This window comes from Dasypus novemcinctus, chromosome 1, assembly GCF_030445035.2.
Source record: "Dasypus novemcinctus isolate mDasNov1 chromosome 1, mDasNov1.1.hap2, whole genome shotgun sequence".
NCBI lineage: Eukaryota > Metazoa > Chordata > Mammalia > Cingulata > Dasypodidae > Dasypus > Dasypus novemcinctus.
This window is the reverse complement of record NC_080673.1, coordinates 170,454,294-170,466,299: the sequence shown is the minus strand read 5'-3', so window position 1 is coordinate 170,466,299 and position 12,006 is coordinate 170,454,294. Positions and strand designations below refer to the sequence as shown.

The following is a 12,006-nucleotide window of genomic DNA, read 5'->3' as shown; positions in this document are numbered from 1 at the left end:
TATTAGAAATCTTGTTAAAAGAGTTTAACTTTGATCTATAAACTTCATCTTACCTTAAAATTCAGATTTTGTTCCCTCAAAAGTTGAAAAATATATGGGACTTCCACAGTATATTGAATTGGTGAAACCTACAAGGAGAATTGGATTGTGTAAACTAGCTCTAGTCCAGTGATTAATCTATCCTGTATACAATGGCACTTGGTGCAGGAACGCCCCTCCTTTGGTCACTTAGTAACTTTCCACTAGTCAACAACAAGCTGAATAACCTATTATGTTGTGGGAAAGTGCTTGGCTAGCAGTCTTGGAACGTCTCCTATATTTTAGGAGAAATAACAATTGCCAAGTTTGGTAAACCTTTAAGTTTTGCAGGCAAGAAAGAAGCATATCACTTTTAAAGCGTAACATGGATACAGAAGACTTGGGCTCAGGTAAGCTAGGCCAAATACTGAAGCACGTTTGGAGACAGAACCTGATGCTAAAACAAATGCTCCTAGGTGAAGCCCTTTGTGAGGAGGCTGGAGGGGCCAGTTGGATAGCTACAGTGGTCTTTCTGGGTCAAGAGCTCAGTGGGGCCCTTCAGCAACTGCTGGAGCACACTGCAGGGACCCTGCGTTCCACATGCCAGCAGCTGCAGGTACTGCTTGACAAGGAGAATCAGTGCACATGGAAGCAAGGTATGCAGTTCTTTTATTTATTATTTCTCTAAGAAAAAGTTTCTGAGTAGCTACTCTGAAAGGAGCTAAGGAGCATACAAACAAGGCTAAGTTAGAGTCTCTATCCACAAGAGGCTTATGATCTAGTAGGAGAGATAGGACAAAGGCACAATAATGGAAAGGGCTATGAGGCCAGTATCCTTAAAGCCATACAGTGGAGCTCGAGGGTCTCAGAAGCAGGCAAAATCACATTTTTAGACTGGAAGATGGAAAATTCTGCTAGCATAAATTTGGTATTTAAACTGAAGCTTAAAAAATGAATTATATCTATGGAGCTGGAAGTTAGGTGTCCTGAAAGAAAATTCCAGGCAAAGGTATTATTAGCAGGTTCCCATACTTAGAGGTAGGGAAACACAGAGCCTATTTAAGGCAGAGCAAGCACTTTTTCTAGAATGGATTTTAATAGTCTATCTCTAGACTTATCTAAGTATGGACCCACTAATTGCAAAAAAATCCTGGGAAAAAATACAACTAATGTAATTTATAGACCATAGCTAATAGTACTATTGTAATATATTTGTAGTGAACGCAAAAGAAGACACTATATCAATGTTTAAAGTAAAAAAAAAAAAAAAGAATATGGGATTTAGTTTTATGAGATGTGAATATGATCAAGCATTTTTTTCATTTTCTTCACTAGCAAGGAGACTTGGTCATGTCATTTAACCAATCTGTGCTCATTTAATCATCTTCTGGAATACTGGAAAAACAACTAAGTTTGTTTTTAGGATTAAATAAAATAGATGTGCCTAGACAGAATTTTTTAAAGTAATGCTTCCAAACCTTGTTAAGCTGCCTTTTGTTTGTTATTTTATTTTTTGAAGTTGAAATAAAGTTAAAAAATAAATCAGGAAGACTAGGGTGGACTCAGACTTGAAATTCAAACTTCCACACAGACTAAGTTGGAGTAAAATTCTTAGGAATGGGCCTCTTATGAACTCTGAGAGGAAGTACAGTAGTCAGAAAGAACAGGTTATCGGATGAATATGATCTCAGACAACAACAGTTACTCCAGATAAGAAAATGAGTAAAAAAAAAAAAGGAAAATGAGTGACATCATGAAATCCAATCCTGCGTAACATAGTGTCAAGGTCTGTGTACAAATCCCACCAGTCAGTATCCAATGTGGATATTGTTAAGAAATTCAGTCTCCAAGGCAGATAGTAGGCATCAGGGAAATCTGTCCAAAGGTAGTATGTCTCAGAGTCCATCAGCTGGAGCTCTGAACCAGGCTTCAGTGTTTGGAGAGAATTGGAAGTGGTCCTAGGCAATGTAACAAGAATTTAGCAGGCAAAACAGTAAAGATTCAGTTATCAGAACTGGAGTTCAAAATATAGGACAAACAAGCAAGTTGTCAGAACTGGAGGCTAAAGACAAGAAAAGACTAGTGAAGGGATGAGTTGAAAAACACTGAGCTATGTGACCTTAAATCATATATTCCTTAGTTTAGGATGGAATTTTAAAGATTGGAGAGGTGCTAAGCCTTGGAGAAGTTAGCTTCTTAGGTCTCCCAGCTGTGGGGAGAGGTGGAGAATGGTAAGAAATGGGGAGGAAGTGAGAGGTTATATCATATTGTGGTGAGGGTTTCCACTAGAGTGAGGAAGCTTGAACTGATTTTAGTAATCCTTGAGGAGTCACTATAGTTACCAATGAGAGAATTGGCATGATCAGAGATATTCTTTGGGATACTAATTTGAAAACTCAATGATCAAAAGCTCAGCAGAAAGCACAGAATCCAATTCTCATAGCAGCAAACTACCCAATAAAAATAGATCAGTGAAAATATTGTAACTATCATATTCCTGCTGGTCTGGCCTCATTAGGAGTGTTCAACTAAGTTTTAGGCCCAATTTTTAAGTGGATCATTGATAAAACTATAGGTTATCCAGAGGAGAAGGAAAGTTATCAAAATCATACCAAATGAGGGAGATGTAGACGTCAGTTGTAAGGAATCCTATGGAGTACTCAATATTTGTCTTCAAATATGCAAAGCACTTTCATGAGCAAGAGGGATTATATTTACTCTATGCTATTACTTTGAAAAGTAGTTTGTCCCCAATACCTAAAAGTGTTAAAAGAGTAGCAGTTGCACAAATGACTTTCTCCACCAGGAAGGAAGTTGGCCTAGATGCCCAGAAAGGATCGTTTTAAGTTTATCTTTACCTAACTCATTACAGGCCGGTGCAGAAACACAATTTGCTTTTCGGTTTATTTTTGTGTGTGTGTATATGTGTGTGTGTAGAAATCACTACTTTCATAGACTGCATCATGAAAATAAATGAATATTTGGGGAGCACAGCTACACTTCTAAAGAAAAAAGCAAAGGAGATGTGTAATTTATGCTGCAAGCAGGATGAATGTACTCCACAGCAGACAATGTCCACCATTCAAGATATCAAAGCAACAGACATTGCTGCAAGAGGGGAATTAGATGTCATAGAAACAGCTACTGTTTCCCCGACAAATGGAGAGGACAGCCATAACAAAAAGCAGGTCCAGTTAAAGAAAAATAAAACCCATATGAGTTCAGAATTAATGGAAAAAGAAAAAAACACACCACTGAATGGAAATGTAATAAGGCAAGAGGAGTCACAGAACAAAATGTTCCCAGATAATGCAGAAAATGAAGATGATAAACAAATAGAACACATGACTGTTGAGGACATAGATGACTATAGGGAACAGATTCATGACACAATCCAGACAACAGAAAGAGAAATTCATGAGATACTGGAAAGCCAAAGAGAAATTACCACATCCTCAGTACCACCTGGAACCTTCAATAAATATGTGGATATTCTTCCTCCTCATAATTCAGAGAGTCAAAACCAAAACAACAACATAATGGAAAAGGAGTAAGTAAATGGAATGTGAGAAATGGTTATGCATTCCTGCTTTCATGTGTGTTTTTGTATTTAGAATGCACAGTATTTGCACATGAATAAAATTATACATTTCCTTTTTTCTAACTCCAAAAGTTATTGTGAATAACTAGTTAGTATATCAATAATCAGTTTTAACTATCCTTGTAAAAATTTGTGTGACTGCTATTACTAATATTGTTTGTTGTATAGTTTTAGGAAACAAGCATATTAAATGTTTCTCTAACAGGGAAGAAATTCAGTAGTAAGAAAATGATTAAATACACAATTGTCCAGAACAAGTTCACTTTTCTATTATATTTAAAACACAAGCAAACAAACCAACAAAAAAAAATCCTAGGAGTCTGCAGAGCGTTCAGAAATTGAGAGAATTTTCTTGCTTCAGATTTATTTTATTTATATTCTCAAGCAAATAATCATGAGTTCTTCACCTGCGTCATAGAATTCTAGGGTCCTCATGGATAAGCTTTGGAAGGTCCTTAAAATTCAATGTATATGTTCATACCCCTTTTATAACCCTTGGAGATTGTTCAGAACTTTCATTTATTCTCAAACAGCACATGACTTCAAAAAGACTGATCTCTTATGCATTATCACCTCTCTAAAAGTTCCTAATTATTCTTTATTTATCCAGACAAAATAAAATATTCACAGACCACATTTTCCCAGGAAAATATAATACCCTTAGAAGGCAACAAGGAATAGTGAGGGTGGAAAATCATTGGCTTGGCTTTGAAGTTAGACATATTTAAGTTTGCTATCTTGTTTTATTACATACTAGTTCTGTAATCCTGGGAAACTTACTTTATTTCTCAGACTACTTTTCTTGATTGTGTAAATAAGGCCAAATTAGAAAATTATTAAAGAATCTACCACTCCACCACTTTGCAGATGCTCAGCTAAATGTTAGTGTGTTATTTCACCCCAACAACCTTCAATCTCCCCACTTCCTACTCACTACCATCCTTCACTTACTCCCTTTTCTGCTTCGGTGTTCTTTCGATTGTACAATTCCATTTCCGGGACAACATCACTGAATCTATGATCTCAGGAAAGTCATTTTACCCACCTTCACCTTCACTATTCCATCTATAAATTGAAGGGGTTGGACTACTTTAGAGCAATGTCCCTAAAGTTCTGAGACTCAAGTGAATTCTATGAATGTTATAAAAATATTTTCAATGCATGAAAGACATCCATGGTTTGAGAGAATTATAGGTCCTGCAAAACAGCCACTAGAGTCGTCAATATGTGGTTGCCCATTTCACTTGAGAAAAACAATAACACTTCATATCCTCGCATTCAGAAATGACTCAAAGCATCAGCTAATGAGTCATTGCCTGAACCACTCCCTCTAACACCTCCTTTAGGTTAGGTGTTCCCTGGTTAGTGATTTCCTCTTTGTGGCATCCAATCAATTGTGCTTGGCTAGCATATTTAAGAAGATGACTACTCATTGCAGTCCCTCAGGCTAGGAAGCCATCATGCCACATGAAAAATGCTCATCATAAACAATACCTTGTTAAGAATCTGTTGTGATTCCTTCCTGGATAGCTTTCTGAAAAAAGCCAATTGCTCCAAGGGTAGCTGTCTTGGTGAATACAGATTCAAGGGGAAAATAAAACTAGAATAGACCAATGGTTTATTTTAGGCATTTGGAATAGATCTATTTGATTAGGGCCAGGAGGGATGGAACTATGTATAGGTCCCCTCACTTTATTTGTTCTGTCAATGGGGAAGCATGCCTTCTGGAAGAAGGTTGAGATTGTTTCCAAGGTACAGGTCTTTTGTAACCACAAAGAGTCATTCATGGAGATATACAAGGCTGGGTCACTGTATACTTTCTACTTAAGCAATGTTTCTCATTTTTGAATTGCCATTATCACCATCATCAGAGAATACTCTAGCAGAGTGATGTGCTAGGTAATTTTCTATTCCTTCTACCTTTACAAGTGCAGAATTATAAATATAGATAAATGATACTCTGCATTTGCAACACAGTTTTTTAGATTTTTATGTATAAGTGCCCTATAAAATTCAATTTGCTAATGATTGAAAAACAGGTATACCTGATTATTCTAGAACTTTTTACAAATGCTGAGTTTTATATAAATTATCTTATTTCTCTTTGACATTGTCTATATTTCAGTCATTTCACTGATGTTAAATGAGAAGTAGCAAGAAAAAGAGAAACTAAATTTGGTAATTTTAATGTAGAGACCTAACATCTATTGAGCACCCATTTCTGTGAAAGTCCATTAATATAAGAGTTTGAAATGTTTTATATCATACAATCTTTGTGCTATTATGAATTGGGTATTAGTTTTAATTTGTAAGGGATAACGAAGCTAGTGCTCTGAAATGATGAGGAAGTATGGTATTATATTTGAGAATTTGGGCTTTGGCGTTAAAGATAGATGGATTCTATGATAGGTTCTATCACTTACCATTGATGTGATCTTTAAACTTTCTAAGCCTCAGTTTCCCTATCTGTAAAATGGTGATGATAGTAGTACCTGCCTGACACCCCAGTTTTGTAGATTAAATGAAATAATGTATAACTTAAAACCTGGTCAATAGAAAGCACTAAAATATTATTTATCTTAATAGTAATCATTAATGTCTAAATTTCAACAAATAGTAAGTGATTGATCGCAAATTGATTTCAAATCTATAAGACTCTAAAATTTATGATAAAGTAATGGTGTAAGAAAGAAATCTTCTGGAAGAAAATAATTGTGTGGAAGAATTTATTCTTAATCTTGCAAGAAGGGGTGCACAACCAGGAAATGTGGCTGACACCCCAAACAAAGGAAAATGCCACAATTTATACCACTAAGCCTAGAATGCAAGCCCTTCCTCTGTTTCTCCATAGATTGGATACTTCAGAGGTTACAGCCTATCCAAGAGGTCTAACTTTCTCATGTAAGTCCCCCAGTTTTTGATTAACAGCTTCCCCCATCACATTCCAATCATTATGGCTTTTACTTGCTCCTTTTGCCAAATGGAATTTAGTGCGGGATTGGTATTGACTTAGCTCTTTCTTGTGCATCCTTTTACCAGCTGTAAGATTGGCTTAAACTGGTTTCCTTTGTTCTTGCTTAACCGTGAAATGGGAGACTAAGGCAGTAAACTGCCAGGTTACATTAATTAATATTTTCTTCCTCCTTGCTTTATTTTACCTTTATGTGACAACTAAACTGATCCCTGTCTCTTACAATGGTAAACGATAAGAATAAAATGAATGGCCAAAATAAAGTTTATGGATTGATTCTTTGAAGATTGTATATATTCTTTTTATAATTACTATGGTTGATTCTATGTTGATAATGCTCCTGTACATTTCCAAAGATTTTTTTTAAAACATAATAAATGTCATCATTTAATATACTGCCACATATAGATTACTGCAACCACCCCTACCCTAATTTAAGAAACTATTCAGGTATTATCACTTGGTTTATCAAGAAGCTTCAACAATCTTAAGATTCATACTGTGGAATGATTAAAACCAAAGAATGAATCAATCACTTAAGTAATAATAGTAACAAAGTAACAACATTAATAATAGATAATGTGTATAACACCTACTATGTGCCAGCACTGCTTTTTAAATACATAACATAATAGTTAATTTAATTCACACAGCAATCCTATGAGATAGGGATTGTTCTATCACCAATTTATAGTTGTGGGAACTGAGGCACTGGGAAATTAAATATCTCACCCAAATCAAAGAGTCAGGACATGGGAGAACTGGAATTCACACCATGGAAATGGCTCTAGATGTGTGCTCTTACACATTTAATTGTACAATATATAAACCAAATAATTGGAAAAGTGATATCCTTTTTTTTTCTGCAGGTATTTTGATGTGCTAAGTGACGATACGAATCCCCACCTGTCTTGTTATATTACAGCACCATCATATGTTCTTCAACACTTAGAATGCCGGATAATTAATAACATGAGTTCTTTAATAGTGAGTGATAATGAAGAGTTGGTCAGCAATGTCATTACTATCGAGTTCTCAGATCAGGAAAAGAGAATCTCATTTCCAATATGCATCGCAATTCCATTTACTGCACATTACAAGGGAAATTATAGAGACATCATGGTGAAACTATATGATGTAAACCTTCAGCCAAGTTACCTAACTCCAAATTCACTGGAAGGAATAAAAGGAAATTATAAGGTTGGTTGGCTTCATCTACTTTTGCTGTTTAGCTCCTCATTTAAATATTACTCAGACAACCAGATTTTAGTGTAGATATAATCGCTCTATTGTTAATAAATGGAAGAGTCGATAGCTTTGTGGTAATGAATTTTTGCTTTTTTTTTTGCCATCCATAAAAATCAAAGGGCAGGAATTATTGGCCAAACTTAGGAAAGCAAAATCGGGTCAAGGACCTAGTAAATATTAGTTTTTTCATCTGGGAAGCAAAACCTTCATCATGGCCCAGTTAACTCCATGGTTTAGGCTAGCTTTAGACTAGCATTTCAAATGAAATGGCCCCTGCCTAAATTTAAGAAGAGCGAAAACTTTAGTTTTTATTATTAATTTTCATTATTAGAGAAGTTGTTGGTTTATAGAATTATCATGCAGAAAACACAGAATTGCCATATACCACCCCACCACCAATACTTGCATTGGTGTGAAACATTTGTTAAAGTTGATAGCACATTTTTATAATTGTTCTAATAATTAAAGTCCATGGTATAAGTTAGGATTCAATATTTGTATAGTTTCCTGGATTAAAAAAATATTTATTCTCTTTCTGTATATGGGAGTCTAAAACTTCCCCATTTAATCATATTCAGGTATACGTTTCTGTGCTGTTATTTGCTTACACAACATTGTGCTACGATCACCACCATCCATTACCAAAACATTTCCATCATTCCAAATAGGAACACTGCATATTTTAAACTTTAACTTCCCATTCTCTATCCCTATCCCATCTTCTTAGTTGTCCAATACATGAACATGGAATGTACTTCCATTTATTTAGGTCTTCTTTGATTTAGCAATGTTTTGTAGTTTTCTGTATACAAGTCCTGTACATCCTTGGTTAGATTTATTCCAAGATATTTGATTCTTTTAGTGACTGTTGTGCAAGGATTTTTAAAATTTATTCTTCCACCTGTTAATTGCTTGTGTATAGAAACACTACTGACTTTTAGGTGTTTATCTTATATACCATAACTTGCTGAATTCATTTATTAGCTCTAGGAGCTTTATATTTTAACATTTATGTGTTGGGAAAATATGTAAAAAATGAAAATATTCTGTGTTTGTGTACATGTGTGCATGTGTGTCTGTCTGTGAGATATTTATTAAATCTGTAAATGGTATTTAGTTTGTTCATTGAAGACTATGTATGTTAGTAGTTAGGATATGTCCTGAGGAGGCAGATTGACTGAATTTGAAACCTGGTTCCCGTGCTTCCTAGTGTGAATTAAGTTATTTAACCTTGCGTGACCTAATTTCTTCATCTGAAAAATAAACACAATAATTGTGTCTACATGATAATTTTGTAAGGATTAAATGATATAATACTCTTAAAAAGATCAAAAGAATTCAATCAATAAATGTTAATCACTAATAAATTATTACAAAGGTCATGGCAGACTTTGTAATAACTCTGAGATCCTCTATGGTCCTAAATTCATAGGTTGGGAAGAGAAAATGTACACAAATTTTGAACTCAGCATACAGTTGGTGGGAATTAATATTTAAGATACTCTGTGGGCCACTGAACTTATTTGAAAACAATTACAATATTTGTACTTTTTTCAGCTTTATATAATTAACCATTATTTGAAGAGAAATGCAGGAACTAAATGTAAAAAAAATTGTATGCATGCAGAAAACTTTTTAATTCATCTCTTTCTTTTCTGATTTTTGTTCTTTACTGAGTTATAAAGAAGTTGAATATGAAAGCTAAGCCTGCTCTAATTACTTAGTCCAATTCATGCAACTAATATATTTTACTTTCATTATATGAAGCCTATACACATAATCGTCTTACCAGCACAGCGCTGCTGTTGGGAATTTTAATCTTGGCCAGTTCATGTGAATGCGGTAGAAAGTGCAAAACCTGCCATAGTGCATGTGCCTTTCACAAAATGAGTACTGTGGATGTTTAGTAAACGAATAAATGGAAAAATCAAAGCAAAAAGAAAAATAAGAAAACCACTGTCTACATTTTTAAAAAGGCTCTTATTTATCTCTCTACTTTTTAATGGTAGTTACCTCTATTTTTAGCTCAAGAAAATGTAAACTCTGGATCTATTCCAAAAATTTTTATGTGGATCATATCATACTTAAGAACTCTACTTCTGGAGTCAGAAAAAAAATGTCATCTGGGTTCTTTTCAAGACACTCCCCTGTTTAAAAACCATTGTGGTAGGTTTATCCTCAGTACCTGCCAAATGTGCTCAGTGCTTTAGCATAACAATCAAAATTATTTCCCAGAAGACTGTCCTTTCTTACCTTTCACCATTTTCCCTCTGGCCAAAACAGAACATTCATCATGCCCTGAATTTTCCCAGTGATGGATTCACGCAGTGATGTTGTGAAATCTCTTCCTTAGTCAGCTTTCAAATGATATAATATTTTCCATTGTGATTGTCCCTGAGATGTTTGTATGTGTGTGTATACATGATTATCTACTCATGCTGGGGTGGAGCTGGCTCTTGTTTGGAGAAGCATGAAAGCATGAATAGACCAAACTACTTCCAAATCTTCCTCCTCATTTTAAGCTTTGATGATTATATGAGTAGATCATTTTGTTTTCATTTATATACTCAGTTCCTTTTTGTGTGATATAAAGCTTGAATAGGTGCCTGCATGTATGCATTACAAATTTAAATGTCACTATATAAAAGAAACACAAATAAGTCTCTTTGCAGTAATCATTTCCCACTGTACTGAGGAGAGAAATAGAGAAAATCATTAAACTTTGGTACCTAAAGAAATTTTGAGTTGTCGGAAGGAAGAATTTGCTGACAGTACAGGTGCTATAGGATTTGAGTAAACTACCCAAAGGTTGAAATTTCAGTCCTTACAATTCCCTTAACAGTATTGAAAGTCCTGGGAAAAGGTTACTATTTAGAGTTCATTCTGGCTAGGATTCCAGAAGCAATTAGTATTTTTGAAAACACTGAATGTGGTTTCTATCATATATATATCATTCTTCTATTGTCTAGTCCAAACCTTAGAAATTCCTAATAGTCTACTTCTACCTTTATCTCCTGAAAGTATCATCCATTCTGGATTAATGGAACCTTTCCAAATGGTAGGAGAATACATAGACAATAGTCTTAGTTTCCTAGGGTTGCTGTAACAAAGTACCACAAATTTAGAGCTTAAACAACAAAATTTTATTGTCTCACAGTTTTGGAGGCAAGAAGTCCTCAATCAAGATGTCTTTAGGGCTATGCTTTTCTGAAACCTATAGGCAAGAAATATTCCTTGTCTCTCCCAGCTTCTGGTGATTGTCAGCAATCCTTGGTGTTCCTTGGCTCATAGATGCACCATTCCAATCTCTAATTTTCACATAGCCTTCTGTGTCTGTCTTTGCCCAAATTTCACTCTTCTTATAAGGATATCAGTAATACTGGATTAGTGCCCACTCTAATCCAGTTTGGTCTCACTTTAACTAATCACATCTTCAAAGACCCTATTTCCAAATAAGATCACAAGCACCTGACTGGGACTTAGGACTTGAACATACCTTTAAGGGGGACACAATTTAACGCATACCAGCAATATTTTTCATAGTATATACGTTTTACATGTATAGCATGAACTCCCCAAAAGAGTCCTGTAGCTTGTTTTAATGTCCTTTAATCCATACAGGGCACCTTTGCTGAAGTGAAAGTTTACAAGTTGGGTATCTTTTCTGTTGTGTCTTGTTTAAAGAAAGAGTCCTTCACAGTTACAAAGAAAGGTCTTACTGTTAAACCAAGCATGGATTCCCGAATATCCTTAAATTACCCTCCAGGAACTTTCAACTCACCAGTGCTTATACAATTAAAGGTAAATGTTAAAAATTGGTGAATTGCTTTTCATAGATTTTGTGTGTCATCAAGCATGCATGGTACTAGAAGACAAAGAGTAGGCAAATGTTTAACATAACAATAAAATAATTAGTCTCTTATACTTGCAATGGCCTAGTATGTGGTGATATCATGTTAAAGTGATTATTTTGAACATGTAGATTCATATTCACAATGAACCTCTGATTTATTTGAAAGGCTAGCCTGTTTTTTGCATTGTTTCATTTATGATGTTTATTTACAAAAACATGTGTTGACTGTGTTAGAGCTGATGTCAGACTTTTGGGGAGTTCACATAATCTAAGATTTCCAACTGAGAGGCTGCTATAAAAGAAACTTTTCAATTA

The 12,006-nt window shown here is 34.9% G+C and overlaps 1 protein-coding gene across 1 annotated transcript in view; it reads left to right on the top strand.

Annotated features, from left to right (window-relative positions):
• Positions 1–233: 233 nt before the first annotated feature.
• Positions 234–12,006, top strand: part of DTHD1 (death domain containing 1) — a 72,991-nt gene continuing 61,218 nt past the window's right edge. Inside the window, exons 1-4 of the mRNA XM_012525747.4 lie at positions 234–674; positions 2,956–3,568; positions 7,460–7,790; positions 11,460–11,639. Of these exons, the coding sequence (XP_012381201.3) occupies positions 404–674; positions 2,956–3,568; positions 7,460–7,790; positions 11,460–11,639 (1,395 nt within the window). The 5' untranslated portion in view covers positions 234–403. The remainder of the gene's footprint in view (positions 675–2,955; positions 3,569–7,459; positions 7,791–11,459; positions 11,640–12,006) is intronic.